At 39.9% G+C, this 20,397-nt stretch overlaps 1 protein-coding gene and 1 pseudogene across 1 annotated transcript in view; both read right to left on the bottom strand.

Moving 5' to 3' along the window:
* The window catches only part of LOC102256825 (zinc finger protein 501-like), a 34,226-nt gene extending 18,295 nt beyond the window's left edge, over positions 1 to 15,931 (bottom strand). The window contains exons 1-2 of the mRNA XM_014546541.1: positions 13,643 to 15,931; positions 12,851 to 12,941 (exon numbers count right to left, since the gene is read on the bottom strand). Coding sequence (XP_014402027.1) covers positions 12,851 to 12,941; positions 13,643 to 13,669 — 118 coding nt within the window. The 5' untranslated portion in view covers positions 13,670 to 15,931. The remainder of the gene's footprint in view (positions 1 to 12,850; positions 12,942 to 13,642) is intronic.
* Positions 15,932 to 16,023: 92 nt separating this feature from the next.
* LOC102255918 overlaps positions 16,024 to 20,397 on the bottom strand; it is a 100,197-nt pseudogene continuing 95,823 nt past the window's right edge.

The following is a 20,397-nucleotide window of genomic DNA, read 5'->3' as shown; positions in this document are numbered from 1 at the left end:
CAGGCTCCGCGCCGCGGGGGTTATGGCTGGGCCCCGCCTCCATGTGTTCAAAGTCTTTTTGGCCTGTGAAGCAGGGCTATTCCCTGCCCACTTTAAGTAGATGTTTCAAACAGTTTAATGTAAAATTTACTTAGAGTCCCGTGGGCCACTTATGTTGGAAGCTAAAATGAATCTCTCCCTCTTTTTTTTTTTTAACAGGTTGACAACGGATTTACTCAAAACCGCTAGTGGACACACCTGCGCGCCTTGGTAGAGATGCGGCTGAACTCCCGCTCTGGGTTCTGGGAACCTGGACTTCCATAGCGAGTTGTGGGGGAACGATCATTGGATGGAGGAACCATCCGAATAAGCAATTTCATGAAGCAAGGAGTCTGTGCAGACGATGCGAACTTGAATGTAAAATTAAAAATTCTACCTGTATGAAATTCAAAATTCTACCTTTGAAAGATATGCCAGCACATACCAACATTTATCAGGACACCATTTCCATTACTGGTCCCCACTCAGCCTGTGCTGTCCTGTGCTCAGTTTTACAGAATTTTATAAGGACGAGACCTGGAGGGAGGAAGCATGTGGTAATTTAAGTCACCATCTAAGTGAGTATTTTTCTTTAAAAATACAGCAATAAATTTTACAAATAGATATAAATTATATTATTATTTACATAGTCAACACAAGGTGAATGATAAACTCAAATTCCTATGTTGAGATAGACTTCTGTGTTATTGTAATTCATTTGACATTGATTTCTATATATAATGTAATCTCAAATTTATATTTATCCAAGAGCAACTAGAAAGAGTATTTTTATCTATTTTTTATACTTTAGCTTTTCGTGTTTGTTTTCTATTCATGAGGTTCTGTTAATGTGGATAATAAACCCCAGTGAAGTATATATACCTTTCTAGTAGACACTTGAATTTGTTTTCATCTGTAGAATATTTCTGCAATATTTCTAAGGGCATTTGGTAGAAACGTCTATCCTCTTTTAGATGAACCCTACAGAAAATTAAGCAATCTTATCAAACTTCCAAAGGTCTCTTAAACTTTCAATAGACTTTAAGGGAATATATATATATATATATATATTAGGGGCCCAGTGCACGAAATTCATGCACTTGAGGGGGGTCTCTCAGCTCAGCCTGTGCCCTCTCACAGTCTGGGAGCCCTCAGGGGGATGTCTGACTGACAGCTTAGGCCCACTCCCACGTGGGGAGTGGGTCTAAGCCGTCAGTTGGACATCCTTAGCACTGCCTCGGAGGCGGGAGGGGCTCCTGCCACTGCCGCTGCACTCGCCAGCCATGGGCCTGGCTTCTGGCTGAGTGGCGCTCCCCCTGTGGGAGTGCACTGTCAGTGTGCGTCATAGCAACCGGTCGTTCTGCCATTTGGTTGATTTGCATATTAGCCTTTTATTATATAGGATATATATGAAATAATAGCCATCATGAAATGCATGTTTCTCTCAAATCCCTACATGTGCAACATTTCTTGCGAATAAGAATTTTTGATGAGATAAAGGCATTTTGGATAAAAATTCCTTTAACATATAATAAATTTAAAGGTGTCACTGCCCATATACATTATGTGATGTTTCCCAAGGTTATGCGTTTGTTATACTCTTTCAACATTTATTACATTTGACTTACCTAATATTTTGTAAGGTTTGAACATCATGACTCATAAAAGTTGTAAGATTTTATTCCAAACTTAATATCATGATGATCCCCAAGTATTGAAATTTGTATAAGAATTTTGCCACATTATTTTTAGGCATTCTTTTAGATACTTACTGAACTTCAGTAATGTTCAACCTTTGGAAAAATACATTTCCCAATTCATTATTTAAAAAAATATTTTTATTGATTTTTCTGAGCAGGAAAGGGAGATGGGGAGAGAAACATCGATGTGAGAAGGAAGCATGGATTGGCTACCTCTTGCACACCCCCTACTGGGTTCTAGCCAGCAACCCAGGCATGTGCCCTGGTTGGGATTCAAACCAGCAACCCTTCAGTGTAAGGATGACACCCAACCAACAGAGTCACACCAGCCAGGGTCCAATTCATTATTTATTTTTCTTCTTTTTTTTTTTCCGGTTAATCATCAACCAAGGATATTTTCTCCATTGATTTTTAGAGGGAGTGGAAGAAAAGGTGAAAGACAAAAAGACAAAAACATCAATGTAAGAGAAAGAAATCAATGGTTTGCCTCCTGTAGGCACCCGACTGGGCCCAGGATTGATTCCAAAACCAAGGTAGGTGCTCTAGACCAGAATTGAACCTTCCACCCTTTAGTCCACTGGCCCACGCTCTAACCACAAGCAAAACCAGCCAGGGCCCAGTTCAGTATATTTTAAGGCATCTTTCCATAGTAGGAAATTCTCATGCTTAGTGAAGATTCATCCTTCCTAAACACCTTCCAAAGTCATTATATTTGTAAAAATGTTCTCCAATATTTATAACTGTGATATTTGTTTATTACTGAAGAGTGGATCAAAACTTTCCCATCTTTATTGTAAATGTTAGTGCTGATACTAGGAAGGATTATTTCATGCTGTGAAACTAAGGAGCCATTTTGATAGATTTCCTGACTTGATTATACTTATAATATGCACCAGAAATCATAGGTATAAATTATCCTAACATTAGATTGGGCAATGCATTCTTAGATACTAAACAAAAAGCTCACTCAACCCTTCCCAGAATAAAATTTTGTTAAAATTTAAAAGTTGTGTATCAAAGGACACTATCAAGAAAGTGAAAAGACAATCTACAACATAGGGGGAAATTGTATTAAATTTACCTAAACAAAGAATACTTAAAACAAGCCAAAAAAGATAAATTACCTAATATAAATACATATGTAACAAATGAATAGACAATTATCAAGACAAGATATACCAGTGAACAAACACCAAATGAGAAAAAATGCTTACTATTATTAGTCATTAAAGAACGCAAATCAAAACCATGAGATGCCACGAAAAAGTTGAGAAATTAAAACCCTTGTGCATTGCAGGTGAAAATATAAAATGATGTGGCTGCTTTAGAGAAGAGCTTGACAAGTCCTCAAAAAAAATAAAATTAACTTATCGTTATGACACAATTCCACCCATATACCCAAGATAATTTAAAATGTACGTCCACAGGTCCGACTGGTGTGGCTCAGTGGTTGAGCATGGGCCTATAAGCCAGGAGGTCACGGTTCAATTCCCAGTCAGGGCACATGTGCAGGTGAGGGCTTGATCCCCAGAGTGGGGCCTGCAGGAGGCAGCCAATTGATGATTCTCTCTCATCATTGATGTTTCTATCTCTCTCTCCCTGTCCCTTCCTCTCTCTCTTATTTTTAAAAGATGTGAACTTTTTAAAAAATTTATTATCTAAAGCTTTACATATGTCTCCGTTTCCCCCAATTGACCCCCCACCTTCCTCTCTGAAATTATATATATATATATATATGAATGAAACTAGAGGCCCGGTGCATGAATTCATGCACCAGTGGGGTCCCTCAGCCTGGCCTGTGGGATCAGGCTGAAATAGGCTCTCTGACATTCCCCAAGGGGTCCTGGATTGCGAGAGGGTGCAGGCCAGGGCAAGGGACCCCACCAGTGCACAATTGGGGCCAGGGAGGGACTCGGGAGGTTGGCCAGCTGGAGAGGAACTGCGGGAAGGCTCTAGGGCAGGGGTGGGCAAACTTTTAGACTCGAGGGCCACAATGGGTTCTTAAACTGGACTGGAGGGCCGGAACAAAAGCATGGATGGAGTGTTTGTGTGAACTAATATAAATTCAAAGTAAACATCATTACATAAAAGGGTACGGTCTTTTTTTTTTTAGTTTTATTCATTTCAAACAGGCCGGATCTGGCCCGAGGGCCGTAGTTTGCCCACGGCTGCTCTAGGGCATGCCTGTCCTGTCTCGTTCAGTCCCGATTGGCAGGACCCCAGCAGCAAACTGACCTACTGGTTGGAGCATCTGCCCCCTGGTGGTCAGTGCATGTCATAAAGAGCGGTTGAGTGGCCTTAGCATATCATTAGCATATTACACTTTGATTGTTTGAACAGCTGATTGGACAACCGTATACTTAGCATATTAGGCTTTTATTATATAGTACTAGAGGCCCGGTGCACAAATGTTGTGCACTGGGGGCTGGGGGGGGGAGGTTCCTCAGCCTGGCCTGCACCCTCTGTCAGTCCAGGACCCCTCAGGAGATGTCCACCTTCCAGCTTAGGACCCACCCATAGCAACCAGTCATTCTGTCATCTGGTTGATTTGCATATTAGGGTTTTATTATATAGGATACCTCTATCTATCTACCTATCTATCATCTATCCGTCTCCCTGCCCTCAAGGAACTTGCCTTCAGTTTAATATTTCATTTTTCCTCCCATTAGGAATGACTATTTCTGTGTGAGCTATAATAAAGCTATGCACAGAGTGAAAGGGCGAGGGCTGCGCCCTCCATCTTGCCCCGAATCCTCCATTTTGGGGCAGAGCCATGTGCTCAGCAATGAGCTTCTTCCCGGAAGAAGCCCAAGACTGCTAGCCACACCTAGGATTTCTTTAAACTAACCAATGATAATCAAGGGAAGTGCGCGCCATAGATACGACCACATCCTGTGTAACAAGACACCGACTTGCTCCTGGCCAATCAGCAGGGCCCACAGTCCTCTCTACTCCCCTTACTATAAAAGCCCTCTCCCCACAGAGCTGACTCACTCTCTGCTTCCTGCCACTGTGTCGGCGAATGGGGTAGACGGGGAGTCCGAGTTAACTCGAATAAAGACTCTTTTGCGTCTTGCATCGGACTCAGCTGGCTCCCTGGTGGTCTATTGGGGATCCTGAAATCTGGGCATAACAAGAGCAGATTGAATATCAAAGGCTATGTCAAATGGGAAGGCTTCACAATGCAGCCACCAATTCTTTGAAGACTTGAAAGCAGAGTAGGATTTGAAGAGGGACAGACATTTTTTGAAAAGCCAAGTGCATGCATTTTTGAAGATAGCCCTCTATTGCTACATGGAGGACCCTAGCACAGTGATTCTCAACTTTGCCAGCCCAACTGAAACCACCCAGGGAGCTTTCAAGACAGACATGCCAGGCTCCTGCCCCTGAGATTGAGTTTGTTTGATCTCAGAAGACGCCTGGTCATGGAGACTTTAAGAGCTCTCCAGGTGATCCTCATAAGCAGCCAAGATTGAGCACCCTTGCCTCAGGTGATAGGCAAGAGGTTGTAGGTAGGGAAAAACTGGCTGTGTTACCAGGCTGTTGTAAAAACCTCCTATGTATAGGGTGGGGCAAAAGTAGATTTATGGTTGTGAATATGCAAAACAGAGTTAATAAAGCTATTTTAATAATCATAGCCTGCATGTCTTTTTCCATATGAACCACTGTAAGCCTACTTTTGCCCCACTGTGTATAATAATTTACACCAATTGTGGAAGTCATCTATATTACTGGCATACATTTGTTCATAGCGTTCCTATAGAAAGTTATAAAATCTTCTTGCTATGTATTTCATTTTGGCTTACATTTCCAGGGTATTTTAGACATTTCCCTTTATAGTATAAAATAATGTTACTTGTGAGACTTGAGAATAATTTTATATCCCCCATTCTTATGTGGATGAAGGCAAAATAAAATAAATTTACTGTCTTATGTAAGATACAAATAAAGTGTCTAATGCAGTGCCTGACATGTAAAAGATGAAGGAAATAAACTAATATTTACTAAATATAAGTCCAGGACTGGGCTAGGTAATGACATACGTAATCTTAATTTATCTTCCATCAATTCATTTATACCCACATAACAATTTTATGTGTGTGTGTGTGTGTGTGTGTGTGTGTGTGTACACGTAGAAAACAAAGTATAGGATTATTAAAAAGTATAGGATTATTAAAGTATAGGATTATTAAATTCACAACTTACACTAATAAACATCATTTTTCTGAAAAAATATTATGAAAACACTTTCTTTGTAAGTGCAAAGTACACTGTTTAGCCCTAGTACAATGTTCTGGCATACCTTAGCGAACATCAAGGGTCATGTAGATTACTACGACCTATCGTAACTACATTCTTATCACCAAATTATAGTGTTCACCTGGGTGGAATGCTGGTTAAACCCATTCACAGACACTGCTTAATCCTGGAGTGATAATGGTTAACATAACTAAACATGACTTAGGGAAAACTCAGGCTGCAAGGTAATTTTTTAAAAATATTTTTTTTATTGATTTCAGAGGGGAAGGGAGAGGGAGAGAGAGCTGGAAACATCAATGATGAGAGAGAATCATTGATCAGCTGCCTCCGGCACATGCCTCCTACCAGGGATCAACCCGTGCATGTGCCCTGACAGGGAATTGAACCTCAATCTCCTTGTATATAGGTCCATGCTCAATCACTGAGCCATGTAGGCTGGGCATGCCAAAGTAATTATTTTAAGATTTATCTGAATAAACTATGGTGGACATCTGGCCTCTGCTCCCTCTTTCACCTAATTTCCCACCCATGTCCCACTCCCTGGCTGCTCTCACTCACTGGACTCCTTACACCCTTGGAGGCCACATGCTGCTTCTGACCCCAGGAAGTTTCACACTCTGTTCTATCTCACATGTTATCATCACCATCACTGAGAAGGTGTACCTGATTACTTTAATCTAAACAGGTCACACCTATTTCTTTTCCATGATCTTTTTTTTTCTTCTGTGAATTAATTCCAAGCCGCCAGCCCTCTCGTTCTGCTCTCCTTCTGGCAGCCTTCCACTCTGCAAAGTTCTCCAAGCCACCCACTCTACTCTCGCCCTGCAGTGATGGTCCTGGAGCCTGCAGCCGCCATCACCTCTGGGGCGCTTGACACCGGGTGCAGCGGAGAAGCCAAGCATCTTCAATCTTCAGTCTTCAGTCTTTGCTGGGGCAGGAGCCTTCAGTCTTTGCTCCATGCCTGTGCATGCAAATTAACTTCCATCTTTGTTTGGTTAATTTGCATACTCACCCTGATTGGCTGGTGGGCATAGCGGAGGGATGGTCAATTTGCATGTTTCCCTTTTATTAATATAGATAATAAAAGCTTAATATGCTAATTATACCAGACAGCCAAACGACCTTCTGGAAATCCTTCTGGACATCATTCCAGACAAAGCCAGGGCTGTGAGGGTCAAGGCAAACCGCCACAGCAGCAAGGGCCAAGCCCCTTGCATGAATTTTGTGCATCGGGTCTCTAGTGTATTTGTGTGTGTGTGTGTGTGTGTGTGTGTGTGTGTGTGTATACAGGAATCCAGGCTGTGGGAAGCCCTGGTTAGGGGCTGTCAGGAGCCCAGGAGCCCTTGAGTGCTAGCCACTCAACAGTGGCTTCTTCCAGTAAAATTAAGTTAATAAAAAAACTAAAAACAAAACAGAGGGAAACAGCAAGAAAAGTCTCAAATCCTGCTCCCTGCACCTGTCATACCAACCAAACCAGATGGAGAAAGCTGTACACAACACAGGATCCAAGAACATATAGGAGCATACAGTGGGGAAAGGACTGTCTCTTCATAAAAATGTCCATAGAATAATGATAGTACATAGTAGGTACTCTACGATTGTAAAGAAAGAGGTTCTTTTATATCAATGAAAGAACTGGATTTTTTTTTATCCACTGAGCCAAAACAGCCAGGGCTATTTAAAAAAAAATTTTTAAGTCTGTACTTGGTTCAATAGTCACACAAATGCCATTGTATCAGACCAACTATTAATGAAACTGCATTCTTAATCAACAGTAATAAAGATTATGCTTTCATACCTCTAGAAGATGTACTGCATGCCTAAAACACAGGTCTGATGGTGATTATGAATAAAACACCCTATTGAAACACTGCCTCTTTATACAGTGACAGAGTGAAAGGTTTCTGTCTCCTGCTCTCACATGCACCGTGGAATGTGGATTGTTTACTTGTGCAGACATGGTCATTTGGGTGCTCCTGGGATATGAGGTTGTGTACCACCATGATTAAACATTCTCACTGCAGGTGAATAATTGCAAATGGTTCTTGCAAATGCACTAGAGCCTAAAATTCCACCATGTTCCCCACGTCCACACATTTAATTTTAGAGCCCTTTTCTCATCTGTCACCTTTGTGTTTCCCCAAGGACAGAGTGGCCTAAGGACAGAGAGATTTCACGCCTCCTTTGGCCCCTCATTCGTCCAGGCCCACAATACACCCTGCCCTCCTTGACCAGACATACTCTTTTTATAACTCACCACAGTGCCGGCACCATTAGAGACCCCTCCAAAAGCTGGACATGAGCACGTCTGACCCACAAGGGCCCCACCCAGGGGCAAATCCAAATCCTGCCGTCACATGCTCTCCCTTCACCAGCACTGACTCCCATCTCAACCAAGCCCATGTCCCAAAGTTCAGAGTTCAGCCGAGCTGGGAGCAGGATGCGTAGCATGGATCAGTCCTCCCTCATACTGGCATTGTTACTTCCAGGCTGTATACCCTCAAACAGTAATTCCTTTTCCTTTTGCCAAAACCTTCACACATGCACACCTGGAGAACTTCTCAGACTTGAGTCTGGCACTTCCAACAATACAGATGACCTAACAACAGATGGGGAATCAGGGACTACCCCCCCCCCCCGCCCCGCCCCAGAATCACCATGTGTAATATAAACACATAAGGCACCCATCAGCTCCTTTCTTGGAGTGGCCCCTGTGATGTCTCCTGAATCTGATTTTATACTTCATTCTAATATGGCGGTTTCAGCACTCATTGGCCCCTCTGCCTAATGAAGCTTGGAAAGCTTAACAGAATAAGTTTTAGTTCCGCTGCCTTCAAAAACGGCTCTCAGACCAAGAATTTGCTTTGCCATGGCAATTTTCAGATTACTGTCCTCGACAAAGCAGCCTCACATGCCTATGAGCACACAGAAGTTCAATTCTGTTCTTCATATATTTATTTATTAAACTTATCTTTATTTTTGAAAGTATTATAGATTTCCCCCTTTGCCACCCTCAACCCATCTCCTGCCCAACTCCAGGCCTTCAATACATTATTTTCTGTGTCTATGGACTATTCATATATGCTCATTGATTAATCTCATCCCTCCTAACACCCTCCCATCTGCCATCTGTCAGTCTGTGTTTCATGTAGCCATGTCTCCAAGACTTACTTTGTTCAGTAGATTGCACATGAGTGAGATCATGTTATATTTGTCACTCTCTGACTGCCTAATTTCGCTTAGCATAATAACCTCCAGATTCCTCCATGCTGTCCCAAAAGGTAAGAGAGCCTTATATTTTACTGCTGCATAGTATTCAATGGTATAAATGTACCGCAGGATTTTTTACCCACTCATCTAATGATGGGCACTTGGGCTGTTTCTAGATCTTAGCTATTGGAAATAATGCTGCTATGAACACAGAGGTGCAAATATTCTTTTGATGGTGTTTTAAGATTCTAAGGGTATATTCCCATAAGTGGGATGGCTGGGTGGTAAGGCAGTTCCATTTTTAATTATTTAAGAAAACTCCATACTGTTTTCCACAGTGGCTGCACCAGTCTGCATTCCCACCAGCAGTGAACTAGGGTTCCTTTTTCTCCACATCCTCATCAGCACTTGTTTGTTGATTTATTGTTGCATAGCAATTCTGGCAGGTGAGAGGTGATACCTCATTGTTGTTTTAATTTGCATTTCTCTGAAGATTACTGATGTTAATCATTTTTTTTCCTATGTCCATTGGTCATCTGTATGTTCTCTTTGAAGAAGTGTCTATCCAGGACCTTTGCTCAAATTTTTATTTGGGTTGTCTTCATGGTGTTGAGTTGTGTAAGTTCTTTATATGTTTTGGAAATTAACCCCTTTCCAGATGTATCATTGAAGAATATGCTCTCCCCTACAGTGGGTTCCCTTTTCACACACTAATGGTTTATTTTGCTGTGCAGAAGCTTTTTAGTTTGATATAGTCCCATTCATATATTTTTCCTTTGTTTCCCTAACCTAAGAGATGTATCAGCAAAAATACTGCTTGGTGAGAGGTCTGAGATATTATGGCCTCTGTTCTCTTTTAGGATTTTTCTGGTTGTGTGGCTTACATTAAAATATTTTATTCATTTTCAGTTTATTCTTGTGTATGATATAATTTGATGGTCATTGCATTTTTTTTTGCATGTACCATCCAATTTTCCCAAAACCATTTATTAAAGAGACTGTCTCTACTCCCTGTATGCTCTCACCTCATTAGTCAAATTAACTATATGGTGTGGTTATTTTCTGGGGTGTCTGTTCTTTTTCATTACTGTATATGCCTGTTCTTGTGCCATTACCAGGCTTTTTTTATGACAATGGCTTTGTAGTATAGTTCGATATCCCATGTGGTGATTCATCTAACTGTGTTCTATTTTCTCAAGATAGCTAAGGCTATATGGAGTCTTTTTTGGTTCCATATGCTATGAATTTTTGGAATTTGTTCCAGATCTGTGAACTCTGCCGTTTGTATTTTAATACATATTGTGTTGAATCTAGAAATTACTTTTGGGTAGTATGGACATTTTAATGATGTTAACTCTTAAAATCCATGAAACGGTATATGCTTCCACTTTTTTTCTTCCTCAATTTCTTTTTCCAATGTCCTATAGTTTTCCAAGTAGAGGCTTTTTAACTCCTTGGTTAAGATCATTCCTAGATACTTTATTTATTTATTTATTGCAATGGTAAATGGGATTGATTTTTTTTAGTTTCTCTTTCTGAGAGTTCTTTATTGTTGTATAAAATGCCACATGCCTGTGGACCTGGACAAAACCCAGAAGGGATGGCTATGGGCACCTGTGAGGCAGACAGTGGGTCCTCCACTTCCCTTCTTGCTTCTTATTTTCAGCTTTGGCTTTCCTAGGCCTGCACACAAAAAACTTAACTTTTATGGTTTGTATTATTTTATTCTGTTCAACCTAATAGTGTATTAACATTTTTTAAATTTTTTTTATTGATTTCAGAGAGAAAGGAAGAGGGAGAGAGAGATAGAAACATCAATGATGAGAAAGAATCATTGATTGGCTGCCTTCTACACACCCCACACTGGGGATCAAGCCCGCAACCCGGGCATGTGCCCAGACCAGAAATCGAACCGTGAACTTTTGGGTTCATAGGTCGACGCACAACCACTGAGCCATGCCAGTGTGGCACTAATAGTGTATTTTAAAGCATAACATACAATTTCATGAATACACATAGAGGGGTTTTTGAGACTATTGTATTTGAAACTATTTTGTATTTAACTATGTAAAAGAAATAGAAATATGAATACTACTACTAAAAATAAACACACCTCTTCTTCCTGTTGATAGCCTTTCAAAAAGTGACATCAGATCTCCCATAATAGGAAAAGGAAATTGACCAAAAATAAGCCAGACTCCAGGGGACCACCTCTTCCTGGCACTGACCCCACATCCTGAATTCAACCATTTAGTCATTTGCTCTAGACCAGGGGTGGGCAAACTTTTTGACTCGAGGGCCACAATGGGTTCTTAAACTGGACCGGAGGGCCAGAACAAAAGCATGGATGGAGTATTTGTGTGAACTAATATAAATTCAAAGTAAACATCATTACATAAAAGGGTACGGTCTTTTTCTTTTTTAGTTTTATTCATTTCAAACGGGCCGTATCTGGCCCGTGGGCCGTAGTTTGCCCACGGCTGCTCTAGACTGTAAGTTCCTGCACAGTAAGCACCATGAATGCTTCATTGTTTTTGCAATGACTAGCTGAATAGAAAAAATTGATTTATCTGTCATTTGCATTGCTAGACCTCCTCAGAATTCCTCACCTTTATACCAGAAAACGGAGCAACACCCATCTAGCTAAGATACTGTTCCTATGAATGTGTTCAGCCCTGTGCTTTGGGCTGTACAGAATAAAAATGGTGGAACAACTCCCCAGATAGTAAGTTCTCAACACAAAACTTCAGTAGTAGACATGAATGCTACATAAAGTAAGCATATAGCTTGTCAGGAAGTACAGGACAATATCCAGTATCTATACTTTATGTGATATTTGTGTTGTTCTTCTGAGCCAACATATGCACATAAACTCTCATATTAACCAGCACGTGCAAGATCCAGTACAGGACACTGGGTTTTTACTATAAGCTCTGCCCAGCTAGAAATCCTGGGCCCATGGTGGTGGACTGGAAGATACTCAATGGGCATATGTGCAAACAGACACAATTATGGCCATGCTGTGAACATACATAATAAGTTTGCACCCAAAATCATGAAGAAAATATTTCAAATCAAAAGCTACCATGGTTTCTGGAATGCCTAGAAAGAATGATCAACAGCCCAGTTAGTATGGCTCAGTTGGTTGAGCATCATCCCATGCACCAAGAGGTCATGGGTTCGATACCTGGTCAGGGAGCATGCCCAGGTTGTGGGCTCGATCCCCAGTGTAGGGTGTGAAGGAGCAGCTGATCAATATTTCTCTTTCATTTCTGTTTCTATCTCTCTATCCCTCTCCCTCTCTAAAAATCAATAAAACCATATATTTTTTTAAAAAAGAATGATCAACGGTTGGCTATATTCAGATGAATTTGTCTGGGTTCCACTGCAGTAAAGGAGATGATAATGATGTTTCAGTAAATAAAAATTCTTCAGGATTCTAACAAATATTGAAACCAGGAAGATCATTCCCATTTTCAAATACACACTTGCTACTCTGATGGTTTCCAGTATTCAGTATTCACATTCAGAAAGAAAGGCTTCATCATGAAATTGTGAGTTGTGAGCTCTCTTTTTCATAAAACATATAATCCAAATTTTTCAACACATTCTGATGCTTCTCACACCACTATATAAATTCTAAACTACTGATCAGTACCTACAATGATCAGCAAGGATGATGTGGGATGGGGAGAGTATTGAGATGGTATAGCCATAGCACTTCAAAGGACAATGGCTCTGATGTCCATGTAACTGAGAATAAAAAGAAATAAAGGAACTGGAGATAATTAAGAAATGAAAGAAACACAATTTATCTTAATAATTTTAGAGTCAGTTTTGCAGCCTGGAAACAGGTATCCCCTCCACATGTTTAATTCATATCAATTTTTCATACTGAATATTTTCCATTTACTTAAAACTACATCACTCCCACTGGAATATTTTCCTCCTAATTATGGAGTATCTTTACACACCAAGTAGTGTCCTAAGTGCTTATTCCCTTCATATAACTATCAAAACAATACCATGATTTGGGACATTACCAAGTTTTCAACTAAACAAACTGGCAGGCCCTAACCGGTTTGGCTCAGTGGATAGAGCGTCGGCCTGCGGACTGAAGGGTCCCAGGTTCGATTCCGGTCAAGGGCATGTACCTTGGTTGCGGGCACAACCCCAGGAGGGGGTGTGCAAGAGGCAGCTGATCGATGTTTCTCTCTCATCGATGTTTCAAACTCTCTATCCCTCTCCCTTCCTCTCTGTAAAAAATCAATAAAATATATATATATTTTTTTTAAAAAAAACTGGCAGAAAAGAGTGAATAACTTTGGTGACATAATAAGTAAAAAACAATAACCAAAGGAATGTCCACTTACATAGTTTCTCTTTAATAGAAAGAATGAAATAAAGTGTATTAAACAAACTACGACTTCATTTGCTCATTATCCAATTATTACCATTTTCAGGATATTTCTGTACACCATTGAAGTCAATGAAAGCCATTCTTAAAATCTCCAAGCACGACATATAAGCAACATTTCATCCACTATGGAACAAGGAAAACATACGTTAGATCTTACATGAGACACAGAAATGTAAACAGACAGAACTGTAGTGGGAGATTCTCAGACCAAGAATCATCAGATTTGGGAGAAATTCACTGTAATGTATAGAAGATGATTCACATTATAAACCTGTAAGATTTCTAGCTTGCTAGTAAATCAACAAATATTTTTAAATTACTAATTTAGATCCTTTTTTTCTAAAGATATGTGTACACACATATACACCCACTTCTTCCTCATTAATCCTCTTATTCCTAAGTCACATCTTTGTTACTATACTTACATATTACATGCAGTACATATCAAAACCATGCAAATCTGTTATATAGGCTCAGAAAAAGGAAGTGTGAAAAATATATATAGGCTAAAATGTAATCATGATGCAGAATTCCAAAAATAGGGCTTCTAATCATACTTTTTTAGATTTGTTAAATTAGCATTTGTTAAGCAAAGCTCACTGGTACTGAATGGTAACCAGCAGTAACTCAGAAGACCCCAAGGTAAACTGGCAAAAACCAGTTTATAACTCATAGGCCTGGAGGAAATACACAATACGCCTGCAGGGGGCTACACAGGGACGCCAAGACAGGATGCAGGCAGAGGGAGGCAGGACCCAGAGTGCATGCCTTTGTTAGAAACACCATGTGGAGTGCCCTGGGGTTCTCAATTGAGGTCCAGATTGTTATATTCAAAGGAAAATCAGCAAGGTTTTGGTAAACTCTTCAGCAATCTTATATATACGGCATACAAAATAAAGACCCTGAGGTACACAACACTCTATAGTGCTCAAGGGCTTCTTGAGAAGTCATATCAAAACCTTACACATTTAATTGTGACACTGTAAGTTGGTGTCTAGTGTGTGCACTGGAGGGAGAATGGAGTTCAAGTCAAGGCTCCTTAGCTACACAAGACAAATGCCAATGCAGAAACATCATAAAGTATTTTAGCTAAACTCTTACAAATACTTCCACTAGATCTTTACTGCAACCATCATAATGTCCCTGTAGGTACTATATAAGGTTAAAGGTCCCTGGGTAAAGGATTTCTAGTAATATCATTCCAGTGCATTACAAATTGTTACCCACAACGGTGAATGAGGTGGGAAACATTAACATTCAAGGCATGTTAACACCTCATTCATTACACATCACTATTAATACACTTATGTTCATTCATTTTATCAATGAGAATATATTAAGTCCACACATAGTCTAAACATAGCATTACAAACCCACTATATTACCACTAGTCAAAATACACATTACAATCATTTATAGAATTATGAAATGAATTAAGATTTTAAGCCAATAATACTTTTGTTTCAAAAAAATCACAAATACTGTCATCATAATAACTTTTAAAAAAGGATACAGTGTAAGCAATTACATCTATTCAAACATCCATACCCTTGGTATTTTGATTCCTACTAAAAAGCCACATAACTTTATTTACTGGGTTCTCTAAAATAAGTATTCGGATTTACTGATATTTGAAAGTGTTGACTTATTACTTTCTACTGTGAATTTTCTGATATTTTAGATTTAATTTTGATTAGCTACTTTGCTAGATTTTCTAGATCTTTAAAGTCACTTTAAAGGGTAAATTCTGTGGGGTTTTCTGAAGTGTGTATTTTGGACAAAAATCTTTCTTCATTTATAACAAATATAGAATTTATCTCCAGTATGCATTCTCTGATATTGAGAAAGGCTGTAGGTCCTGCAAAAGGGTTTGCCATATTCTTTAAATTTTTAAGTTTCTCTCCAGTATAAATTCTCATTTATCAATTAAGATATAAATGCTAAATACAGGCATTGCTGCATTTTTGACATTTGCATGATTTCTCTCCACCAAGAACTCTCTGAAGTTCAATGAGGTTTGTTTAATGGTTAAAGATTTTGCCACATTCTTTTTATTTGTATTGTTTCAGTCTGGCATGACTTATGTGATATGGACTAAGGTTCCAACACTGGGGGGAAGGCTTTTCCATGTTCTCTACACCTCCCTCTGGTGTGAATTCTATATACTTAGTGAGATTTGGGCAACAGCTAAAGGTTTTTCCACATTATTTACATTTGCATTGCTTCTATCCAGTTTGGATTCCCCAATACTGAGTAAAGCTATAGCAGAGGTTAAAGGCTTTGTCACACTCTTTACATTTGTAAAGCTTTTCTCAGGTATGCATTCTCATATGTTTGGTAAGGTTAAAGCAGAGGATAAAGGATCTGCCACATTCTCAACATTTATAAGGTTTCTCTCTAGTAAGAGACCTCTGATATCTGGTAAGAGTTGAACAGTGCTTAAAGGGTCTGCTACATTCTCTACATTTATAAGGCCTTCCTCCAGTGTGAAATCTCTGAAGTTAAGTAAGTTCTGAGCACTGGGTAAAGGCCTTGGCACATTCTCTACATTTATAAAACTTCTTTCCAGATGAATTCTCTGATGTTGAGTAAAGCTGGAATACCAGTTAAAGGCTTTGCCACATTCTCCACATTTATAAGGCTTCTCTCCAGTATGAATTCTATGATGGTTGGTTAGGTCTGAACACCGGTAAAAGGCTTTGTCACATTCTCTGCATTTATAAGGCTTCTCCCCCGTGTGAGTTCTCTGATGTCGAGTCAGGCTTGAATACCAGTTAAAGGATTTGCCACATTCTTCACATGTATAAGCCTTATCTCTAGTATGGTTTCTCTCATGTTTCATAAGCCTTGTACAATCATTAAAAGTTCTGCCACATTCTCTACACTTATAAGGCCTCCCTACAGAATGAATTCTCTGATGTTCAGTAAGTTTTGAGCACCTGGTAAAGGCTTTGCCACATTCTCTACATTTATAAGGCTTCTCTCCAGTATGAATTCTCTGATGAAGGGTAAGGCTTGAACTCCGGATAAAGGCTTTGTCACATTCTCCACATTTATAAGGCTTCTCTCCAGTATGAAGTCTCTGATGAGTAGTCAGGTCTGAACACCGGTTAAAGGCTTTGCCACATTCTCTACATTCATAAGGTTTCTCTCCAGTATGAATTTTCTGATGTCGAGTAAGGCTTGAATACCAGTTAAAGGCTTTGCCACATTCTCTACATTTATAAGGCTTATCTCCAGTATGAATACTCTGATGTCGAATCAGGCTTGAAAACACGTTAAAGGTTTTGCCACATACTCTACATTTATAAGGCTTCTCTCCAGAATGAATTCTCTGATGACTGGTAAGGCTCGAATACCACTTGTAGGCTTTGCCACATTCTCTACATTTATAAGGCTTCTCTCCAGGATGAAGCCTCTGATATTCATTAAGTTTTAAGCACTTGTTAAAGGTTTTGCCACAATCTCTGCATTTATAAAGCTTCTCTCCAGTATGAAGTGTCTGCTGTTCAATAACATGGGAATGCAACTTAAAAACTTTATCACATTCTTTACATTTGTAAGGCTTCTCTCTAGCACGGATTTTCTTATGCATATATACATTGGATAATTGACTAAGGACTCTCACACACTGATTACACCTGAAAGGCGCCTCCCCAATATCAGTATTTTTAAGTTCAGTAAGATTTAACGACTGATCGAAAGAGTTGGCATATTCGATACATTTGTCTGTCATCTCTACACTATGAATATCCTGAGGTATAACAATATTTGAGCTTTTATCAAAGACATTCGGACACTTATCATTTCTCTGTGGAAGCTGAGTTGTCTGATGGTTATCAGAATTTGACTCTTGTTTAATGTTTTTCCAAGATTCATTGCACTGGAGACTTCTCTCTTCATTATGCATACTCTGGTAATCATTGGAGACAGAAAGGCCTTTAGTGATGGCATTTAACATTCACATGCAAAGCTGTTTCCAGTTACCTATTCTGCTATCTACTGAACCATGATGGTTGAATATAAACCCTAATAAACTCATAAAAATTAAAGACTCTGGAATAAGAAAGAATATGTATCTGTGAAAGAATAATGCAAACTTGGTTAAGGATTTACAAATTCATACTTATAATTTCTATCTTCATTTTTTCAATCTGATTTTTTAGAAATATTTTACTTAATCAAACCCTACATTAAATCATCCAATGGATTATCTGCACAGTAGACTAGCTTACTTCTCTGATATTACAAATTTAATTTCAGAGAATATGTACGAATATGTACTTTTTAAAAAATATCTTTGGACTTTACGTTCAGAAACACATTGTTGTGCCAATATAAGTGACTTAGAGTAGAAAATTTTAATATGTTTTATATCTAAAAAGTCTTTTGCGAACAAGATTTTCATATGGGTAATTGCTCCATTTACTTATATCCCTCATAACATCCTTTTTTCTCTTCATATTCCCCTGCCCATTACAAAACTTTCATTAAGTGTAAATTCTCAATGCCACACCTTCGGTATCTTACCTGGAACATTTCGTGGAATGAATCTTCTATGCCTGACTTTGGCAACAAGTCCTGGGTGGCTTGAGAAGATATAGCTGAAATATACCAAATTAATTATCAAACACTACACTCAGGTAAATATTCTTTAAATTCTAATGTACAGAAAAGATTTCAGATGGCAGAATAGGAAGCAGCAAAACATTCTTCCTCTATGGAGATGTTAAGTTACCAATAATTACTGAACCAATTGCCTTCTAGAGTACTTCAGAAGCCAGCTCAAGACCACTACAGCCCCCAGAAAGCACAAAACAAAAATATCATATCAAAGAGAGAAGAAAAGTTGCTTACACTTGCTCACCCTCCCTGGCACACTACAAAATGACTGTGGGATAACTCCAAATTCTCAGTTTCTTCTCAGAAGAGAAATGAGTGTACTGTGAGTCTCATGGTCTTTTTTTGTTGTTGTTGGTTTTTTGCGACCTGAAAGACTTGTTTCTATTTTGAATGATACAGATTGCTAAGGAAATGGCAATACACTGTGAATGCATTTGTGGCAGCTGTGAAGAAAAAGAAAGTAAGTGTTCAGGCACCAGAGGGACGACAGTGCTGAAGACATCCATCAGGGATAGGAAGACATCATGAGCTATATATAAAATGGCGAAATTACATAAAACACACATACAACCTTCAGGTCAAGATGGTGGTGAAAATAAATGTGGTACCGGCATTCTCCCACAACCATGTCAAATATACAACTAAGGCTTCTCTCCAGTATGGAACTACAGAAAAACCATCATTCAGAACCACCTGACACCTAGTTGAACAGAAGTCCTACAATTAAGGTTATAAAGAAGAAGCCTCATTGAGACTGGTAGGAGGTGCAAAGATGTTAAATGGACTGGTCCCACAGGGCAGAGAAAAATCGTGAGGAACATTTCAGCTGCACAGGTCAACTTTGAGGAGCTAGGGGACCCAGCCCCATACTAGGCCCACCAGCCCAGGTTTCCAGGGTTGGGAATAGATGTCCCCATTAATTCTGGCAATAAAACCAGTGGGGATTATGGCTGAGTATGAAGGATAGTTGCTCGCATCCAAGGCAGTTCCTCTTAAAGGGCCCACAAATGGACATACTCAGACTCACTCCCTCTGAGTCCCAGTGCTGAAGGAGCAATTCGAAATCAGCCAGGGATATACAGGGAGGAACTGAAGTCTCTGGCATTAAGATGAGAGCTGAAGAAGCTTTCTCCCAGACAGAAGTTTTGGTAGAAGCCACTGTTCCTTTTCTGAGTCCTTTCCCCACAGAGCAAGTAGGCAGGTGCCATATCTAAAACTCCATCTACCTGGCTCACACTGCTTGTCCAACCCTGGAGATTTCCTGAGACCCCACACCATCAACTTGTAGGCCCACCCAAGCTGTTTTCACTGGCTTTTCAATATAAACAGACTGGCATACACTCAAGCAGCATCTGGCTTCAGTGTGTGCCATACCTCTCGCTAAGTGTTCCCAGGCTCGGCAATAGTGGCAGCTGGCCTTGGTTCATAGCTTGGTCCTGCCTTAGAAACTCCAACCTCAGCATAATTAACAGACATATGCAGATCCCTTTGTAGATCATGCCAGGTGATCGCAGGTAGAACACAGGCACTGGTTGTGGTTGACTTTGCCCTGCACTTCATGGAGGCCCCAAGCCAGCACACCTGGCGGACACCTTCAGAGCATGTCGAAGCACCAACCAAACCACCTCCACAAGCAATAAGCTCAAGGGGCAGACTCAGCAGGCACCAGACCACAATGAAGTAAGTCCTGCTCCACCAGGTGAGCCCTGCACAGCTAATCCTCCACAATGGTCACAGAAAGTTTTTTCAACTGATGAGACTTGGCCTAAATCCCTCCCATTGAAATTCCAACAGCAATCAAGGCTCAACTACAACAGGAGAGTATACATAGCCCATACGGTGGGGCGCACCTGGAATGCTCAGCTCAGGTAAACAGGAGGCTATGCCACTGGATGCTACTAGACATCTACTACATTAGGCCACTCTTCCAAGCCTGAGAGATGTAGCAGCTCGACCTAATACATGGAAACAAACACAGAGATCTTTCCAAAATGAGGAGACAAAACATGTCCAAAATGAAAGAACAGAACAAAACTGCAGAAAAATATTAAACAAAACCGAAACAATCTACTAGATGCAGAGTTCAAAACTTAGGGGAATGCTCAATGAACTTAGGGGAAGAGTAGATGAACATAGAACTTCCAAAGCTAAAAAAAAAAAAAAAAA

This window comes from Myotis brandtii, unplaced genomic scaffold, assembly GCF_000412655.1.
Source record: "Myotis brandtii unplaced genomic scaffold, ASM41265v1 scaffold450, whole genome shotgun sequence".
NCBI lineage: Eukaryota > Metazoa > Chordata > Mammalia > Chiroptera > Vespertilionidae > Myotis > Myotis brandtii.
Note: the sequence above shows the minus strand (reverse complement) of the source record. Positions and strands in the feature narration are given on the sequence as shown.